Here is a 20,578-nt window from a genome sequence, read left to right as displayed (position 1 = left end):
TTGACCTCTGGGATCGACTGTGCGGGTCTTACCTTTGACAATTCGTTGTACTGTTGTACAACAATGGCAGGAGTCAAGGCCACACAACCTGATCAGGTTTCCAAAACCAGGAGCGTACCAGCTGAAGGATATGAAAAGAAATGTATTTTCTGCAAGATCGTAAACAATGAAATGGGCACGGAGCTTCTTCACTGTGTAAGAATATTGGCAATGTTTAAATAATATGAAGTGCTAAGCTAGCTAGCTTTAGCATGCTTTCTTGTTAAACAGCTGGGTTAAGAAGCAGCGTAAATATACTGTGTATAGCTCTGTAACACATGTATAACGTTAGTGGCTTTTTGAATATTGGGCTAGATTTATTGTTGAAAGACTAAGTTGTGTGCAGTAATTGAACTACCCCCTTTTTATTGAGTGCTATATGCTAGTTTGTAGTTCTATGCTGGTCTAGTGTATTGCAGGGTACACCTCAGCACTCCGTGCAGGTTGTGCCGGCTTATTGGTCCTGTTATGAAGCTTATATTTGCCAAACGTTTTCACAAATAAGGACTCTAAATAAATAAATTTTTTGGGATCTCCTCAAAGACACACTCACTGGAGCTTCCAGTTTGGAAACCACAGCTGTGGGAGAGATGATAAAGAGCTGAAAAGAGACTGCCGCTTGGTGATTTATAGACTTACAACAAAACGCTAACTAACATGTAGTTAAAAAAAATAAGGTTGCAATTAACACCACAGTCCCCACCCTTCTACCCGTTCTTTTTTCCCAGCTGATTTATTAATTTGTATTTGCTAACATGCTCATCAATCTCCGCTGCAGGATGAGGAGATCTCATGTTTTAGAGACATTAAACCTGGAGCTCCCCACCATTACCTGGTCGTCCCAACCAAACATGTAGGGAATTGTAAAACACTCAGCAAGGACCATGTGCCTTTGGGTAAGGTTTAACCTACACACCGTATTTACCAATGCTTGTTGAAACGGTTGCACTTCGAAAATAATTGTATAGATTACTGCATGTTGCTGCTAAATTCAATTCCACTGACAGGTCATTGCTAACCGATCATGTGGACTGGTGTTAACTACTCTGCAGCTGAATAAAATCTAGTTGGCTTATTTGTAATGGAAAATTGCATGTGTTTTTGTTGTCATAACCAGTGAAGCGGATGGTCGAGACAGGGAAGGAGATCCTCCAGAAAAACAGCGTAACAGACCTCAGCGATGTCAGGTGAACTACATTCAGTGGTACATTTTGTAGTTCGCAGCTCTTCACACTAGTGGCTCAGGAATGTAAGTGCTACGATGTGACCCCCAAACATTTTTTTGTGAAACAACTTTTGTCACTCGATGACATAAACCTCAGGTAAAGACCCAGTTGAGGTTTTCTGTTAAGAAATAGTGACTGACAAATTATTTTGAGGTGAATTGTCCCACCTTTAAGAACAACCAGTACTAATAATCAACACTACAGCATGCCCGTCTAGACAAATCAACTAACTAATCACAGTGATGCCAGGAGCTTGTGAACATTATACTCATCATCAGTACACATCGTCACACTATCAGTTCAACAATGTAAACTGTGAACTGTCTATACCTAGAGAACAGTAGTACTTAATCTAATGGAAATTGTTATCGATATGTAGACTGATGTATAATTCTTACTGACTGATCATTAGGCTTTGCTTACATTTACTGTACTGTACGTTGCTTTGTTGATGTAACAGTTTAGAAAACACTTATCATATCCTAAACCATGGTGCCTGTGTGCATTCCCTTTCCCTTGTCTGCAGGTTCGGTTTCCACTGGCCCCCATTCTGTTCTGTCACACACCTACACCTTCATGTCCTGGCACCTGCCAGTCAAATTGGCTTCATGTCCCGCCTCTTCTACAGACTCAACTCTTATTGGTTTATTACGGTAAGCCTCCTCATCATTATTTCTTCTGTGCTCCAGTACTAAACATGCAATGGTATATAAATGAAGGATTGGTAAAGATAAAATAATTGCTTCTCAGTCTCATATGTTTGCACCATCAGGCTACATTTAAGCAAAATAGGTCGACTGTCATCTTACCACGTGAAAATGTGTTTTCTTCATAAAGTGTCTTTCTCATGCAGGCAGCTTGGGTTAAATGTGTAAGGACTGTTGAGCTAGTGATTTAGTTATTTTTTCTCATTCTGAAATTAATAGTTTCAGGCATCTCAACCAGTAACAAAGTTCAGTTCAAAAGTATTTATGTGTGAAAATTTGTTTTTGTGATTTATTTGCTTGTATTAAAGGTCCTATAGCATGAAAATTTCACTTTATGAGGATTTTTTAACATTAATATGCATTCCCCCAGCCTGCTTATGGTCCCACAGTGCCTAGAAATGGAAGGGCGGTTCTTGGCGTGGCCATAGTGGGATTTGTAGTATCGCATCCTGTTCTGCCTTTGAGAAAATGAAAGCTCAGATGGGCCGATCTGGAATCTTCCCTTAATGTTGTCATAAGGGGAAAGGTTCCCTCCCCTTTCTCTGCTTTGCCTGCTGCCCACAGTTGCCCAGAAATTTGGCCCGCCCATGAGGAAATAGAGCTACAACCATGGCAGCAAGCTGGTCAAGGCCACACCCCCACCCTCCACCTTACCCCCCCTCTCTCCTCCTCAATAGCTACAGACACAGAAATGGCACATCCTAAGGAACGCTCATTGTGGGACTGGCTCTAGTGCCTGTAATTATGCACCAAGGCTGAATTTCGGGAAAGAGACTTCAAATACAGTATTAGGGGACCACTAAGGCCTATATAAAAGCATCCAAAAAGCACCATGTCATAGGACCTTTAACTGTTGGATAAACTTTTACACACAGTCCTCAATTTCATATATGTATTTAGTGCTGTATTTTACTAGCTAGTGCTTTTATTGCTGAGCTGACCCGTTCTCTCATCAAATACATTTCATTGCACCGTTGACCCTGTATTAACCTACACATGACTAAAAAAAAACTTTAAACTAAAACTTACACTTCATTTGAAATGAAAGCCAAGCTCTTCCCCCTGTTGCACAAGGGATTTACAGTTCTTTATTATATTATATTTATTATATTATAGTTATTATAAATGTAAATGACTATTTTACTATATTATGCTATTTAGTTTAGTAATTAGTGACAACAACCCTGTGGTGCCACCATACTTTAGTTTATGCAAGTGGAGTTTTAAGTCTAATTTGCATCCTGTCCACATTTGTTCATGTTTTTCAGGCAGACCAGCTGATTGAGCTTCTCAACTCTAAAGGAGAGACCAACTAATCCCTCGCTTTGGATCCAGTTCTGACAGTACTTGACTTTGATGTGACTGAAACATCCACCTTCTTGCAGAGGTCATGTTGAAAGTTGCTGTCTGTGAGAGCTAATGACAGTATCTTGTTTCTTGCTGCTTGCGACATGTCACACAAATGATTTTTAAAATGTTTTTTTTTACAGAAGGAGTTCATTAAATCTCAATTAATCCTCCGTTTAAAAAAAAAAATGCATTTACTTTATGGACCACGTATAGCATACAGTTTGATTCCCCTGTTTTCATCTGGTAATTGCCAAAGAAATTGTTGAAGGCGTTTTTTCTTTTTACTGAATGGAAAGTTGAGTACAACAGTAGATAGCCAATATAATTCACAAGCTGTTTTATTTCCTGGCATGCTTAATGCTTTGAAAATCAGATTGTATGCATGTGTAATTGAGAAAAAACTATAACTAAGAAAACTTAATTTGTCTAATTCACATTTTGACATAACACGTTGGATAGTTGTGTACCGAAGGTTCCTCAGCTATGTTGAGTTATCTCATAATTTTGTGGCCTTGGTGAAGTGGGTCAAAAATCCCAGAGTATTATTAACTATTTACAAGGCTCCTCTACAGTGGAAGCAGCTAAGTGATCCTCTAACACTGTAAAGAATGCTAAATGATCTCAACAAGCACTAAAATATAGCCAGGTATCTGTTTATACATGCTCATCTCACGTTTGATTTGATGCAATGTCCTAGGATTGTGTTAAGATATATAAGATGAACTAACGGTATTGTGCATGAAGTGAATATGCCATACGATACTACTGTATGTTAAGGAATGTAAAGACAGAAAACCAAACTGTATGTACTGTACACAAGTGTATGCACTTTAAGAATTAATTTAACTTGGAATAAATATTACATTGCTGCTCCTCGGTGTGTTCCCACTATAGTGAGTCCTAGATACTGTATCAATTTACACTTCTCTCCCAGTCATTAGTTTAACTACTCCAGTCAGTGCTTACAGTTCACATCCACAGTATCCACAGTAACACAATAAAATGAAGGACGCTGTTACTTTTCTTTCTTTATTATAATACCATAAGCAGTACTTGCTAATTGACCAATCTACTTCTGCCTTATGCTAAAAAAAAAAATTATTTGCATGGCCATTAGTTTTAATAGCAGCGGTTATTATGGCATATATTATCAGTCAATGCATAGTGTACTGTGGAGTTCTTATTTCATTAAAGCAGCATTTGTAGTTTATTGTACATCTATCTCAGTGTGTTGCAGGTATACAAAGTTCCAACTGTAACAAGGTTCTCTAATTACAAAGCAGACCTGTAATAAATACATGCTCCGAGGTACCCAAGCCAAGTCAGATCAAGTTCATCCTATAGCACCATACTGTCTGTCACAGGCAGCCTCATGTTCTCTTTGGATTCAGACTCATTAACCACTCTGACTTCATGTCAGCTGCTCACTCCACCACTTGCCCCACATTAAAAAGCTAGCAAGGAAATATAGGGAAGGATTTGTTCAGCTAAGATCCTATTTTAGCAACACAGTATATGTGAATACATGAAAATGTACTGTTTTTGCAGACATGCCTACCTGTACGCATTTTGCGTAGTAGATACGCATTTTGACATCAAAATACGGTGATACGATTTGTCACTTTAACTACGCGAAAATCAGGTGACTGCTTTGAGTTCACTCGTTGACGTGCAGTAGCCGTCTCAGTCTAACACTTGATGGTACTAGGCAGCTAAAACTTATGGCTAAAACAGGTAGCAGCCACGAGCATGCTGGAAATGCTCGACCAATCACACCGTCGGGTCCCTTCCTCTAATGTCAAGCGGGGATATCGCTAATACATCCATGGGATATCGGCAACTGATAGTAAAACGAAAGCATCAAATGCAAGTGTTATTCATTCCTCTCTCATTCCCGTTTAGTTTAGTTGGTTTCCCCAAGGGAGGACGGTGCTTGCAAAGGTAAACTGATTTGATGTAGATAGGTGAAATTGTGAAATGAATTAATTTACGTAGCCTACCTGTCAACTTTGGAGAAATATTATGTATTTATATTATTATAAATAATGCCTTGCATTTATAAAGTCTTGGATTTCGTTACAAAGGTCTTATATGTTTTGCCTTTCCTAGGATTAAGTTCATACCGTAACAAAATTAACTGTAATGTAGGCTAATTAAAAACTGACCGGAGCCCGTCGCTGGACGCACCGGGCCGAGACACGCCTCTCTGACCGGTACCGGGGGGTTAGCGGTTAAACTGAGCGGAGGATGTGCGGAATGTGTCGGTGTCTGTCGGACTTTGGCTGGCCGGCCGCTCGGCGCCTTCAAAGCTCAAGCTAACAGGCTAACGGCTTATTAGCTAGCCAAACACCGAGCGGTAACATCTGCAAAGATTGGCTCTGTATGAGCGCATCAATCTGCTCGGTGTGCGTAACAAAGAGAGCGAGCAGCCGGCCGACTATAATGTCTGTTGATCCGTGCAGGACTTCACTGTGAGAGACCATGTGACCGGCAGGTAACGTTAAAGGTTATCTGCTACTGTAGCAGAGCTGCAAGTAAACGCTGAACTGAGCTGTGTTTTCAGTGTTAAACACTGCTGCAGGTATTCATGCACGACTGTTGGTGATTTACAGACAGAGGTGGAAGACTAACTCAGATTATGTATTGCAGTAAAAGTAGAAAAAACTGTGTTGTAGAGTTACAAATTACTTGTCAGTTACAAGTCCTGCATTCAACATCTTCCCAATAGTACAAAAGTATTATCAAAATATACTTAAAGTACCAAAAGTAAAAGTGCTCATTATGCAATGTAATATATTTTATTTTATTGGATTATATTATGATCCAATTAATTGTATTAAATATGACGGATAATTTAAATTGTTTTATTTAATTCAAGTAGCCTACTTGAACATAATTATTTTCTAGGGTTTAAAATGTATACAGATTTGACATTTATTGGCACATTTATTCCGTGTGCGTGCCGCCGTGTTCATGAACCAGAACTTCGACAATAAATCAGTAAGTTGCTACTCAAAAAAGTTTTTCAAGGTTGGCAGGTCTGTTTTTGAAGTAACTAAGTTACCATAGGATCATATATTAGGTTAAACCCCCCATACATAAAGTCACATCTCTGTTTTAACATACAGTATGACCAGTGTTTCTCTTTATTTGTGTTTAACTTTTAATTGTGCATATCCTGTCATGATTCCATTCACTTTGACATATGATTTTGTTGTTATTTGATATTGAATTATTTGATTGATTCTGATGCACCTGCATTTTAGGTACAACCAGTTTGGCCTTTTTTAAGTGCTAGTGTTAATTGCTTTGAAAACTCATGTGCCAACATGCTGATAGTAACCTCTTTGCTTTCTGACAAATGCTGCTAATCGGCATTTCATCTGCTATGACCCACATTTTGTAACGTTTGTTATTGTGATTAATTATGTCACTGCATTCATTTCAGGTTTGTACATGACTTTTTCTAGCCCCTGCATGTATCTGCACTTCAGAAACAGTTTTAGTACATTGTGTGTTTTTTTAGCATGTGGAGAAAATGCATTAGTAAGCCTAATGTACACTCCTCAGGAAGGTAGTGTTTTCTCTACAAGAGTGCCATTACGGGACTAAGGCACAATTACTGCAGTCCCCCTGCTATCTGAATACCACAGTGAGTGCTGCCATGATATAGCTTCATATTTGCCACTGCGTGTATGTAACATGAATCAAGGCATAAAAACCAATCCAAGTTTCTGATCACTGCAACAGAGTGACAACTGCATGGTCATCCTTCCCCTGCCACAGCATCTCCCCTTCAAAGTCAACCAGCCTCTGCTTCCTCGCCCTTAGAAGAATCCCCACCAGTTTATTAGAGATCGTCACATAATGCTCAAACAGTTTCCCAAATTCCACAGTGATAACTCCGCCTTCGCTGCCACTTCCATCCCCATCTTTGTCTCTTGGCTCTCCAATGTTCCTTATCACTTCACACAGCTCCTCAACCTCTCTGCTGATGTGTGTGTGAGCATCCTTCCCCCGCTGCTCCGTCATGGACCCCTGCGGGGGTCTCCCATAGTGGTCCTGCCCCCTCTGAGGGACCACCACACACGGCCTGGTGTCGTGACTGAAGGGGTTGTGCTTCTGGTGCTCCAAGTGCTCGTCAGACCACTTCTGCCAGTTCTCCTTTAAGCCTTTTACAGAAACGGAGCACGCGGCAGTGTCATCGTTAAACTGAGCAGGATGTGGGACGTCCTCTTCTGTTTCCATGATGGTTGTGATCTGGCTGTCCCGCCCCATCACTGTCTCTGTTGAGGAGAAGATTAGGAATACAGGAATAAAATAGCACTTTGCTGTTTTTATTACTTTATTATTTAAATAACAACTAAAATAATCTAAATAATCTCTAGGTTTTAGGATAAACATTATATTTTGCCTAATTATTGATTTCCTGTTATGTAGGCTTTTTTTTTTTTTTTTTTGGATGACAGTTTTAGTCCACAATCTGAGCAACAAATTAAATTGACAATTCATAAAAACTAAAGAAAGGTGAACATATTATTTAACAATATCAATATCAGTCATCATCAAAACTAGAACAAGTTAACACACAGCTTTGTAAGGTGCCCTATGTCTATACAGCCCTTCAGACATTTGGAGTAAACAATTAAACATGATCCAACTTACATGTCCCACGCTGACTCGAACCTCCCTTCACCTGCAAGAATGTTTCAATGTAGCCAAAGTGCAAAAACAAAAATCAGGTGGTTACACTGTAACTATAGAACAATTTAACAATACTGCAGCACTGCTGACGGTAGCAAGAGTGCGGATGCTTTTCTGTCCAAAGGGAAAACCGCTCTGATGGACATCTGTCTCGGCCAGTGGCCTGTTAGAGAAGATCCGAACAGCCAATCACTGATCAGAGAGGGAGGCGAGGACAAGTGCCTCTGAAGTAAAGGAGATTACAGCCAGGAGAGGAGAGAGGGGTTTATCCTCGGACATGAGTGCAAAATACACCCATGGGTAATAATAAATTGCTTCTAGGTGACATAAATTGTTTTGATTAAACATCAACAACAATATAGGTATTTTGACAAGGTCGCCAAATAAAATGTCAAACTATAAGCAGCTAGTGAAAACAGTAGTTATGCCGCCTGTAGACGTATAAAAATGTACAAAAAAACCCAAACACCTTGCACAATTGAATGTATCGTAAACCTCATTCTTTTCCATTTATGGTTATTAGGTCAACCAAGCGGTACTCTGTTCCTACTTGCCCGGTTTCAAACCGGACGTATTTTGAATCTGCAACAAATATGGCGACCTCCAATAGTCGATCATGCCTCCAGTATCTGCTACACCTTGCCCAAGATAATTTGGACTTCAGGTTGCCGGTAACCTTCATAAACTACTCTCGGTTCCTATCTGTCTCTTATTGTTAGTTGTTCGTGAAAAGAGCAGAATTTGGCAGACGAGTCCCTGCTCCCGCGGTGTGTGCTGCATTAACTTTAGTTAGCTAACGCTACATGATGTGCTAATTTAAACGGTCAACACGGCGTAAGGCTTTGGTTTCACGTGAGAATATCTCGACGTTTTATTACATGATGATAACACATTAGCACTTCATCGACATGTTGGTAAAGTGGTAGCTCACTCTCTAGCCTATGATCATAAATGCATGCCCATCTGGAAATCTTACTACGTGAATAGGACCAAAATGCACGTTCGCACACCTGGACAAGTGGATATAGCTACAGTATATGACTTTACATAGACGTAAACCGCAGTAGTACACACTTATAAATAATCAGAATCATGTTGAGTTGTTTTTAAATGTACTCCTGTGGTGTCCTGTCCTTTAACCCCACAGGGATCCTCACTGATGATACACATTCACAGGAGTACTGCTCTAAACAAGGCTGTAAAAACTAGACTGTAATGCATATGGGAGTATTTATTAGGGTTGGGAATCACCAGAGATCTCACGATACAGTATCATCACGATACTTCTGTCACGATACAATATTATTGCGATTTTAAAGATCTTGCAATATTCTGCGATATATTGCAATGTATTACTTTTTTCCCTAACTTCAAATTTTTTCCCAATTTCAAATGATGTCCCCAAAATAAAACTTTGTCAACATCTGTTTTATCTAAAAAGATACATTTCTCCGTTTGTTCCTCTCACTTCAATTTTATTGCTGCAAAATGGGATTGTCAAGCAAGCAGACAAACACACATACTATGCTGTATCGATTTTTTCCCCCCCCACCCCTAGTAGTTATGATTTATATGTTGTTCATTCTTGCAGGAGATTAAGGCCTTGCTGGCTCTTAGAGGAAAATTATTCCAGCCGAGTGGAAACTTCAAAGAAAAGGTTTGCAAATCAAACATCTCACATATTTTGAATCTTTATTTTCCCATCCGTGCAATCTGTCGTTGTGACTGATACAATTGGTGCTGTATTGTTTTGTAATAGAACTGTCAAGGCATTATGTGTGCAGCTTGGAGTCCAAAACAAATTTCCCTAAACGGATAATAAAGAATATCTTATCTAATGTTTCTAATAAAGTGATTGACTGTGATGACCAATTATTTGACAGCAGCCACGTCCGAAGGTTTCTGTCCTGTAGACTCCCATTTCACTCGTCTTCTTGCCTCTTCTCTCTAGTCTCCTTTCTGGTGTCTGGACGGTTTGTCTGGGGAGGATGTCTGCAGTGTCATGTCCAGATCCGTTTGTGCAAAGTAAGTGTTTTAGCTTTGTCGGAAGGTAAGTGATGGCCGTGCACCTGTAGTGATGGAATGGCCTTAACATATGCTGCACATATTGTCATATCCCTCTTCATCTGTGCCTTGTTTCCTTGGCTGTACTATAGTGGCTGAGATGAAGCTGTAGTTCATGTTGCATCATCCTTGCAGGTCTGCTTTTGAACTTTGGGGCCACGGAAAAACACACAGTGAACTTAGAACATCCCTCTTGAACTACCCATCGGAGAACATGGTTCGTGATGCTACAGCAATGACATTTTATGCAAACTTTCATATGAAACATACATGAGTTGAAGCTAACATGTTTAATTTCTGTTTGTGCTCTTCCTCCACATTGCCCTACAGTCACCATTCATGCAAAAAGACTCCACTTACAGAATCAATGTCTATACTTTCAACAAGACTCTGGAGTTTGCAGACAGAATCAAAAGGATTGATGTAAGTTGTGTGTGTTTTTTGTGTGTTTGTGTATAAATGAATCTGCCTGTATGTACTGTATGTACAGAATGTCATTAGTATTCTCGCACCAGGCTATGGAGTTTCTTCCGTTTGAAGGAGCTGTGAGCCTGAAGAGCCCTCAGCACTGTTTCTGTTTGTTGGAAGATTACGGCACAGACCCCAACGACATCCCTGAGCATCCAAACTACATCTATTTTGGCCGATGGGTGAGATACATTTGACTCCTTGTTTACGTTTGACTAGTAAGAGCTGATCTGCAACTGAAGACTCTTCATCTTTTTACACCCCCCCCCTGCACCAGATAGCGGATGGACAGCGTGAACTGATCCGCTCACACAGTGTGAAGAACAGACACTTCATAGGGAACACCAGTATGGATGCTGGGCTCTCATTCATTATGGCCAACCACGCTAAAGTCAATGAGAACGATCTCGTCTTTGACCCGTTTGTTGGCACAGGTGAGATAATCCTGTTGCTGACTCCCACTCACATACATAGATAGCTATAGACAGTTGCACGCTTTGGGAAATACATGGTTTTTAAAGTTCTTTGTCTCTCGACCTGTTTTAGGGAGCCTGTTGGTAGCATGTTCTCATTTTAGAGCCTACGTCTGTGGAATGGATATTGATTACAACACCATTCATGGCAGAGGTAAGTTTTGGCTACTTGGACCTTACATGGCACATCAACTGCAGTCTCTTATATTGTAAGATTGTGTCATCATCGTATACTTCAATCATGCTTTCAGGTCATTTCTGTGTTCCGAACCAACAGTGGCAGGATCCTGCTCTGAGTTTCAGATGCTATCCAAATTTCCTAAAAGGGCCTTTGTCTTTCAGGCCGGTCAAGCCGCAAAGACCAGAAGTGGCGAGGGCCTGATGAGAATATCAGAGCCAACCTGCGGCAGTATGGAACAGAGGAGATGTATGTAGATGTAATGGTGTCTGATGCATCCAAGCCTGTGTGGAGGAAGGCTGCTCTGTTTGATGCCATCATTACTGATCGTAGGTCCTTGGTTTATTCTTAGCAGACCACTATTAACACTTTGGGTATGAAAACGTGATAAATGTGTGTGTTTTTTGTGTTTTCTTCACTGAAGCAGTATTGCAGCAAGCATGTGCTCCAGCTGCATTCCTCCCATAACGCAATAAACTTAGTCTTTTGTTTTGTTGTTTGTGGTTCCCGTGTGTCCTTCTGACGTCAGCTCCGTACGGTATCCGTGAGTCCACACGGAGAACGGGCTCCCACAAAGACGTTACTAGACCCCCTGATGTCCTGTAAGTTCACCTGACACTCTATGACTTAATGACACAATTCACCTTAGTTTGTATCATGGCATGAATATCAGTTAGTAACCACAGCAGGGCTAGCCTGGGATTATTTGTTCTCAGTAAATTTCCCAATTTGGTGCACTTGAAAAATGAAAAACTTGCTTTTAGAGGAACTCATTAATGTTTTGTTTGTCATGCTAAATGTTACGTGTGTTGCTGCGGTCTAAACCCGTCTGTGTTCATTTGATTCTTCTGCCCAGCTATGCCGAGTCTCACGTCCCTGTCTCACAGGCGTACCACCTGAGTGACATCTTCACAGATCTGTTAAACTTCTCTGCCCACCACCTGGTCTTGGGCGGGAGGCTCGTCTATTGGCTGCCTGTCTACAGACCAGAGTGAGTAAACATACTTATTGTGCGGTGTCATTAGCTGATAATATAAAGGTCTTTTAGAATGATGAGCCTGTTGCTGGTAGATAGTCACTATTTCAGGAAGCGTTAGCCTCACAATTTTATTGTTGTTGTTGTTGTTGTTTAAAAACAGGTTTCAGTGCATGGAGATTTATATTTTGATACTAGATTTTAAATGTACTTTGTCCTCATAGGCCTGGATTGGAAACTCCTCTTGCTGGTGCTGTTCTCCAAATAATAATTTGTATCAATAGGGGGCAGGCTAAAACCATAAACCAGAATTGCACAATACAGGCTTTTATTTTTTTTTTATTTTACCAGGAATATTCCCATTGAGATTCAGAATGTCCTTCACAAGGGAGTCCTGACCAAGACAGAAGCACAAAGAGTTTCACATAAAAGGACAAATAACAGGCTAATAACACAACAGCAAATTACATCAAACAATGAATTAGCAGTAACAGGACATCTACATTGAGTGGTAATCCTGTTATTAAAATATTTCTGGCTAATAAAATAATCTAGTTTTAGGTGACTGTAGTTCACACCAAGACGACTTTAAAAAAAACTTTAAAACCACTTTCACCAAACGCAGATCATGAGCACAATCTACAACATTTAAATCTATTGTTGGCCTAATTCTTTTCCTTAAAGGGGAACTATTCAGTTTTATTTTATTTTTTAAGCTTAATTTATCTTAACTAAACAGTTTCGGAGTCATTGGAATGGTTATATGACTTTTTTCGGGTTGAATGGTGGTCGTCTCGCTCCCCCCTAGCGCCTGTGAGCAGAAAAACCACCCTTGCAACTTTTGGCCGGCGAACCGCTGGGCTCAGCGTCAGGAAGTATCGCGTGATGTAACGGATTGCTTCACAGCACTGCACACATACAGGAACCGGCTAGCTATAAGAACAAGGTAGCGATGGAGTTTTTCACACTATCATCATGGCTGAGCCGGCAAAAAAGAAGCAGAAAGCTAGGAAAGCATTGTCGGAGGAACAGAGAAAGAGGAAATGGCAGACTGACCGAGTGAGGAGTCAGACACAAGTAAACATCGGAGCTGCCAAATATCTATACCGAAGCTGTAGGGGGAGCGCTATAGAGAAACCTGCCAGCAAAAAGCGAATAAATGGCCAAAACTGCATAGCGCCTCTTTAACAGCCAAACAACATTAGGCATGGACAGATTATAACGTAAACATGATTGCACTTTATAAAATCTAATTACAAAATCTAATTCAATTTGTAAATAAATGATGGCCAAGTGTAAATGTAACACAGACCGTAGTGAATGTCTGTTTAATAATCAGTTGACTAATGACATATTAGTTAATGAGCTGCTAAATGCTTTGAAAACCTGGGTTGTGTTTGTAGCTCTTTCAGTTGGAGTCCAGTCAACTGGCACACAAAGGACTTTTCCACTCAGGTTTTTTACCTTCCAGCATTTCCCTGTAGCGCTATTCTGTTACTGCTCCTATAAAACCTTTTCCTTCCCATTCCATCTGAGTGAATGATGGCGTTTATACAGCGTAGTGTACAGGTGTGTTAAGGTTTTGCCGCCCATACAGCTGGGTCACAGTACACCACAACCGACAGCTCTTTTATACGTTTGCTGTATACGACAGATCTTCTGAAACAAAGAACAACACATTGTTAAATGTTGTGTGCGCTAGCAGAAAGTGAAGTGCTGACTGCTGACTCTGAGTGCAGGTGTTTGACTGTAAAGGTATGAACCACAACAGACAGCGGCAGCAACGGACGTTTGGGGGGAGAAAAACCCTGCAGGGCTGGAAATCCTTCTGGTCACTGATAATAGGACCGGGGAGGAGATGAGATAATCATGGATGTGTGCGAGAGACAGAACAAGCAAATGTACACACACACACACACACACACACACACACACACACACACCTTGCAACATAAGTGTGTGTGCATCCATACATAATGCATAAATGTGTGTGGTCTTGTGTATGAAAACTTCCATACATGTATGTCATCGTGTTCACACATTTGTCTTTGCTAGTCATCTACCGGTGCTTGACTCTGTGCCTGTCAGATCGCTGTGCCAAAATAAATGTCTGAGGTCAGGCAAGTCAGATATGTGAACTATCTGTCTCTGCAGTCTGACGTGTGTGTGTGTGTGTGTGTGTGTGTGTGTGTGTGTGTGTGTTTCTGTGTACAATGATTGCATGTGTGTTTTTGGATATGTGTGTCTGTGTGTGTAAACCCAGACGTAGCCTGTCTCCTGGGCCTAATCTGGGGCTCTACAGGGGATATATCATGTTTCTGTCACCCCCCACATATCTGTGTCCATGGCTGTGGTAGAAACAGTGGGGATTGTGTGTTTGTGTCTGCTTCATGAGAATGGGGTGTGTGTGTGTGTGTGTGTGTGTGTGTGTGTGTGTGTGTGTGTGTGCGTGTGTGTGTGCGTGCCTGCGATGACAGGTGACACAAGTCCTGTCAGCAAAAGACGGCGTCTAGACCGGGTCAGACCCCTTTAAACTCTCTTCCCTTTTAAAAAAAAAAAAATAAAATAAATGAAGGAAGAAAAAGTATCAAGACAGATGATGGCATATCAGTCATCACAGCCATAAAGTGACCTAATTATAACCTAAACAAGTGAAGAGAAGAAATAAAGTGGCTCTGTTGTCAGAAGTAAGGGGATGCTTGTAAATGAGGATACATACATGAGCCATGTTTTCATTTTCAGGTCATAATTTTTTACTCTTTACTTCACTGTACATTTCTGGACATTTTGGCAAATCTCTCGTTTAGTGATACCAGCTCTTTTACTAGAGGCTAATGTCCCATTTGCATGATGTGAAATTGAGAGCATGAGTTGGATGGATTTTGAAATATTATGGGACAAATACACATTATCGTTTAAAAATGTATTGGATGCATTTGAAATCAAATGTTTTATGTAAAACTCCTGATTGGCAGTAGAGAATTATCACATGGCTGCTTCGCCGTTAGTCACCCTGACGACCAAACATCCCATCGCCGCAGAGGCCCGCGTGTGGCCGTGGCAACGGGGCAGACAAACAGTGACGTGCAAATCTGGTTTTGAGTCAGGACTGTTGCTACTGGGATGGTGTTTAGGAGAAAGTGCTACACATGTACGCAAACACATACATCATCTGCTGTTAATAGGCCATAACCTGGCCTGGCTAGTGATGACAGAGCCAGCAGTCGACCTGTCAGGTCAGACTCACTTTTTCCATCTTCATCTTTGCACAAAACGACCGGCCGTGGTTACACTGCGCTGGTCAAATGTTTAGTGGTTAGATTGGTGAGAGAGAAACAGACAGAGCAATGGAGGGAGAAAGGAAAGACACCGGAATGGTTGGCACAGTTGGGTTGTAATTTTGACAGGATTAGTTTCTGTCTGTGTCCCAGCAGTCTTTTTATGGACTCCAGACAGAATAGGAAGTGCATTGTTTTCACTAGTGCCTCAAACAATCCTCTCATTTAGCTCTGGAGGTGTAATTGGAATTGCTCTGCCGCTGTTTTTCTGTCTTTCTGCTCCTTACTTAGACTGATGTGTAACTGCGAGTGTGTATGTGTCCCCTGTTCAGGTACTGTGAGGAGGTGGTACCTCTCCACCCGTGTCTCCGGCTCATCAGTAACTGTGAGCAGACACTCTCCAGCCACACCTCGCGGCGCCTGATCACCATGGAGAAGATCAAGAACCCTGAGGTGTGTGCATACTGTTTCCACTTGCTTTTCTTTGTCATGTTTAAGTAAACGGAATATCTTGGAACGGACTTGGTTTTTAGTTGGATAAAGCAGGTTATTTCAGTCAGTCACCTTGGGCTCTGGGGAATTACAAAACTACTATTTTCCGATACAAAATGATTAATTGAGAATGAATTGGCAGAATAATCCCCAATGAAAGGAATCATTAGTTGCCAAGCTAGTTTTCATGAAGGCCTGTGTTTGAGCTTATAAGGATTTGAGGACATCTGGAAATGCAATGCTGCTTATTTAAAGAAAATTATAATTATTGGGTGCTTCATTAAAGAACACTGTGCAATTCTGCATTACGCAGTCCTTCCAGAAAAATGCAGAGTTTTTTTGTGATTGTTGCGGGCAAAAATCCTTGATTATGCGGCACGTTTTCTTAAAAAATGCGATGGAATATGCGGGATATTTATGCAATTTTATGCAATGAAATTGCGGGAACTTGCAAAAACTGTGGTTTGATGAAAAAGAGAAAAAAAGTGATTCCCCCACACCCTGCTTTTCGATGATGTTCACGTCGCGTAATTATGTCACTTCATAACGTTCCCATGGCAACAGGGGAAAATGGCTGCTCTTGTGTGAAGTAAACGCAAAATTTTTCAACTTTCTGCTAAGATATATGTGACTTTTTTGCAACGAAAATGCGGGGATTATGAAATTATGCAAGCCCCGCGTATTTTGCGCAAAAATCGGCAATTTATGCGATGAAAGTTCAGCGTATTTGAAAAAATGCGCCCCCCGCATAAATATGCAGACTTTGGCTGATTATGCATTGAATTACGCGATCGCATAATCGCATTTTTCTGGAGGGACTGATTACATTCTTATTTTCATAACTGTATTTTTTCCAACAGGTTTTATACACACTGTATCACACCTGTATACTAGCAATGTAGTTTGGTTAATGTGCAGAAAAAAACAAGTTTTTTACAGGATTTAAAACAGTTTTTTCGTCCGATGTGTGTATGACCTTAAAGTTGACCATATCATCTAATTTTATTCATCCTTTGGGTAGGAAACACAACTTCTTTAATAAGTTATGTATTAAGGTTGCATAGTTATGACAACATTATGTGCACAGTACCAACCTGTGTGTGCTGCAGAAGTGCTGCAGTTTTTTTTTTTTTTTTTTTTTATGTGTGAGCATGAACAGCAACACCGATATGACTTGGTTTATGTAAAATGAGAGCATGTGTGCTGCCTGTTCTTTCATGTTTTCTATGTGTAGTTTATGTAATTGTTTGTATATATAACCACTAGGGCAGCAACTAATGATTATCTTAATAATCGATTAATCTGTCGATTATTTTTTCGATTAATCGATGAATCGGATAACAAAAATGCATTAATTTACATAAACTCAATACATATACTTATTGTTTTAATTAATAGTTGTGGAAAGGTAAGTAACCCAAATAGCAGATACAGACAGACAGACAGACAGACAGACAGACAGACACATTTATTCATTAAATTATTACCATCATTGTAGTAAGTGCAAGTTAAGTTCGTTTATACACCACACACTATTATATTTGTCAACAATAACTGATATGGGACAAAGCACATAATATACATAACAGATTGAAAAATGAATGGGCCAAAAAAGGCGAGTGAATAAAACCGTGTCTTTAGTCTTGCAAAGTATACCACCCCTGCTTTATTACTGTTATTACCGAGCTAACGCTAGCTTGTCATGCTAGTCAGCTGGATAACGAGTAAACAGCAGCACCAGAAGAGCTACTGGAGGGACGGTACGTTCCTCACTTCAGAACGGAACAGAAGTAGGATAGTGTAGTGACTTTACCCTGCTGTTGAACTCCCTTCCTCCTCATCAAGGACTCCAACATGTTTACGTTTTAGGTGCTGACTCATCACCGTGGTGCGCCTGTGCCATGCCGTGTCGCTTTTGCTTATCTTGCAATTAACACGTTTTTGATTTATTTAGTGTGAAATGCTCCCACACCTCGGATGACTTGGGTCGTACTGATTTCTCTGCCTCCGCCGAGTGTTTCAGAACAACGTTACGGGTCTCTCCGGTCTCTCTCCGTATTTCCTCTACCCCCGCTCTGCTCTTTTTTTCTTTTCTTTCGCTCCGCAACTAGGTTGTCTAATAGTTGCGCGACACAACAAATCGATAATTAAATTCGTTGCCAACTTTTTTAGTAATCGCATTTTATCGATTTTATCGATTCGTTGTTGCAGCCCTAATAACCACATAAGTATGTCTCATGTAAATGAATGCACTCTGTGCATATGTGTATGTTTTTTACATGTCATCCTAATGGAAGTGATGGTGTCTCTCTGTCTGCCTGGGGCAAATCCTCACCATCTGGCTGTGATTGGCTCATTTTTTTTATACTGGAACTCTAAATGGCTTAATCACACATCGTATGGAAAACAATCCATCTTTGGATCTGACATCCATTCCACTTCAAAACCCCAAATTGCTCCCATAAAGGGCCCTGTATGACACGCACACACAAACACACAGCTGTTTGATCTTATCTGACTGGTATCTATCTCAGGTCACAGAGTTTTTCTATTCCAAATAGGCCTCAATCCGCACCTATCTGCACTCATGCATCAGGGTTCACGGGTGTGTGTGTGTGTGTGTGTGTGTGTGTGTGTGTGTGTGTGTGTGTGTGTGTGTGTGTGTGTGTGTGTGTGTGTGTGTGTGTGTGTGTGTGTGTGTGTGTGTGTGTGTGTGTGTGTGTGTGTGTGTGTGTGTGTGTGTGTGTGTGTGTGTGTGTGTGTGTGTGTGTGTGTGTGTGTGTGTGTGTGTGTGTGTGCGGATGTGTGTGTGTGTGTGCGGATGTGGGTGAGTGGTTTGCCTATGCATTTACAACCCTCCACCTGTATGGTTGTTGGCAAAGATTGATTGGTTATTTCCACTGTTTTCCGATGTGTGTAGTTATGCCCCTATATCCTTATTAATTTGGGGTCATGGTTACGTTTTCAGTCTTGTTACCCAGAGTTTTCCCTCAGAGTGGTCATGGAAACTGTTTCCAGGTTGCTTGGCAGCATCAGCAAGCAAAAGAGGTGTTGCTGACAAATTACAGGCCCAGCATCACTTCCAACTCAACTCACCTCATTATTCCTCTTCCCAGCATCTCTCTTCCTCCCTTCATCCCTTCATCCCTCCGTTGACCAGTGGCTACCTTACAGCCAAGACAAACTGTTTAGCTGAAGGGATTCATAACAGTCCATATAAATTGTTAATATACAGTACACAAGCACAGGCTTGTTCCTATATGCAGACATTGAAAAAGTATGAAAACCTTGTGATGCCAATATTATACTGACATTTAGTGTGAGTTGCTTCATCGACTGAAGAAAGGAAGAGCTGCTTCAACTTTTGTATTAATTTAGTGTCCATTTTTTTTTAGTGTGAACACATGGTCCTTTTGGTGAAGGGGGGGGTACTCGAGCATAACCAGTAGTTGCAGCATTATGATTTTGGGTTGTCATACGTTCGTCCCATTCTTGTGAACTCAACATTATTTAACAAAATGTGTAGTTTGAATAGCAAGATGCATCAGGAAGCTGGATAAAGTCTTGTTTTTTACTATTAAAAACAGTGGAGGGTGAAAAATAAATAAATGTATTCCAGTTCATATTCCACTATATTATATTATGTTATAATGTGGCTAAATGCTCTAAGAAGCTTTTTTCCTAATTGGGGAAAACGTTAACCTCTACATTTGACTCTTTACAGGAATTAGACAGTCTGGCTCATCTAGCAGACCCACGCTTCAGCCCCTACCAGGGGCACAACGCCTTCAGAGAGAAGTATTTCAGTGGACAAAACAAGAGGTGTGGCAAGGAGGACAGCAAAACTGTTGTCAATGGAGAATGAACGAATCGATTGCCTGAGTGTCTTTATAGAAGACCGAAAACAGCACCCAAGAATCAGAACGTGGTTGTCAATGGACTCAAAGAGGGAAACAAACTGATCACTTATTTGTTACAGTTGTAATTTTTAAAATCTTTCTCACTATTTTAATTATGATTATTTTTATGCCTGTACTTATTGCTTTGCAAATAAATTGATAAAATACAAGTGTCCTTAACTGAGTGCTGACTATTAAAACTACAAGACAGTTACTACACCAAGACGGTTGACTGCCTTAACGGTAAACGCAGCTTTTGTACATTTTTTACAAAGTAACTTTTAAATGGGAACTTGGTGGGAACATTAAAGAGGTGATATAGTCGTACACTTCCATTAGGTTGAAAGAAGAAATCGTCAAGTCGAAGCAGCAGAAGCTGACCTATCCTGACTTTTAGTCACAAATATAGGTTAAACTCCAAAATCAATGGATCCTCAACTCCTCATAATGCAATGTCTTTCATTACTCTATGCCTGCCAAACACCTGTCTTTCAAATAGTCTGTCAAACTCACAGCTCTGCCAAAGCCGCTTAGAATGTTTTCACAGGTTATTGAGTAGGCTAGTACTCCCCATGTTTTTCCGTAAGGCATTTAAAATCTTCCATAGGTAACATACATTCTACTTCCTCCTATTTACTGAATTATATTCACAATTCATTCATTCTCTTACAATAACTACTTCTATATTGAATGTCAGGATTTCCAGATTCTGTTATTTTTACTT

At 40.5% G+C, this 20,578-nt stretch overlaps 3 protein-coding genes across 6 annotated transcripts; 2 read left to right on the top strand and 1 right to left on the bottom strand.

Annotated features, from left to right (window-relative positions):
• hint3 (histidine triad nucleotide binding protein 3) lies at positions 1-4,198 on the top strand. The gene is made up of 5 exons (XM_028581087.1): positions 1-195; positions 818-935; positions 1,157-1,226; positions 1,792-1,918; positions 3,241-4,198. The coding sequence occupies exons 1-5, from the start codon at positions 64-66 to the stop codon at positions 3,286-3,288; spliced, it is 495 nt and encodes a 164-aa protein (XP_028436888.1). The 5' UTR covers positions 1-63; the 3' UTR covers positions 3,289-4,198.
• An 807-nt stretch (positions 4,199-5,005) lies between these two features.
• trmt11 (tRNA methyltransferase 11) lies at positions 5,006-20,024 on the top strand. 4 transcript variants are annotated; one of them, XM_028581651.1, is made up of 13 exons: positions 5,006-5,263; positions 9,618-9,683; positions 9,978-10,051; positions 10,226-10,307; positions 10,421-10,513; positions 10,606-10,740; positions 10,836-10,992; positions 11,105-11,185; positions 11,374-11,538; positions 11,739-11,811; positions 12,066-12,200; positions 15,796-15,916; positions 19,680-20,024. In XM_028581651.1, the coding sequence occupies exons 3-13, from the start codon at positions 10,029-10,031 to the stop codon at positions 19,818-19,820; spliced, it is 1,206 nt and encodes a 401-aa protein (XP_028437452.1). In that variant the 5' UTR covers positions 5,006-5,263; positions 9,618-9,683; positions 9,978-10,028; the 3' UTR covers positions 19,821-20,024. The 4 variants fall into 4 exon arrangements, with proteins under 4 accessions (XP_028437452.1, XP_028437453.1, XP_028437451.1 ...); XM_028581652.1 differs by lacking the exon at positions 5,006-5,263 and adding an exon at positions 8,099-8,326; XM_028581650.1 differs by lacking the exon at positions 5,006-5,263 and adding an exon at positions 8,581-8,697.
• Positions 6,465-8,215, bottom strand: LOC114557926 (actin-binding Rho-activating protein). Its single transcript, XM_028581655.1, has 2 exons — positions 7,988-8,215; positions 6,465-7,608 (listed from the first exon to the last, which is right to left on the bottom strand). Exon 2 carries the CDS (start codon positions 7,598-7,600, stop codon positions 7,061-7,063), a length of 540 nt encoding a protein of 179 aa, XP_028437456.1. The 5' UTR covers positions 7,601-7,608; positions 7,988-8,215; the 3' UTR covers positions 6,465-7,060.
• Positions 20,025-20,578: the final 554 nt, after the last annotated feature.

The sequence above is a fragment of the Perca flavescens genome, chromosome 6 (genome assembly GCF_004354835.1).
Source record: "Perca flavescens isolate YP-PL-M2 chromosome 6, PFLA_1.0, whole genome shotgun sequence".
NCBI lineage: Eukaryota > Metazoa > Chordata > Actinopteri > Perciformes > Percidae > Perca > Perca flavescens.
Note: the sequence above shows the minus strand (reverse complement) of the source record. Positions and strands in the feature narration are given on the sequence as shown.

Excerpts from the sequence above, each read along its gene's own strand:
- trmt11 (XM_028581650.1), top strand. The coding sequence starts at position 8,620 with ATGGCGACCTCCAATAGTCGATCATGCCTCCAGTATCTGCTACACCTT. Across the intron at positions 10,052-10,225 it reads TCCAGATCCGTTTGTGCAAA|GTCTGCTTTTGAACTTTGGG; the intron begins GTAAGTGTTTTA and ends TCATCCTTGCAG. Across the intron at positions 10,308-10,420 it reads ACTACCCATCGGAGAACATG|TCACCATTCATGCAAAAAGA; the intron begins GTTCGTGATGCT and ends ATTGCCCTACAG.
- LOC114557926 (XM_028581655.1), bottom strand. The coding sequence starts at position 7,600 with ATGGGGCGGGACAGCCAGATCACAACCATCATGGAAACAGAAGAGGAC.
- hint3 (XM_028581087.1), top strand. The coding sequence starts at position 64 with ATGGCAGGAGTCAAGGCCACACAACCTGATCAGGTTTCCAAAACCAGG. Across the intron at positions 936-1,156 it reads CAAGGACCATGTGCCTTTGG|TGAAGCGGATGGTCGAGACA; the intron begins GTAAGGTTTAAC and ends TGTCATAACCAG. Across the intron at positions 1,227-1,791 it reads ACAGACCTCAGCGATGTCAG|GTTCGGTTTCCACTGGCCCC; the intron begins GTGAACTACATT and ends CCTTGTCTGCAG.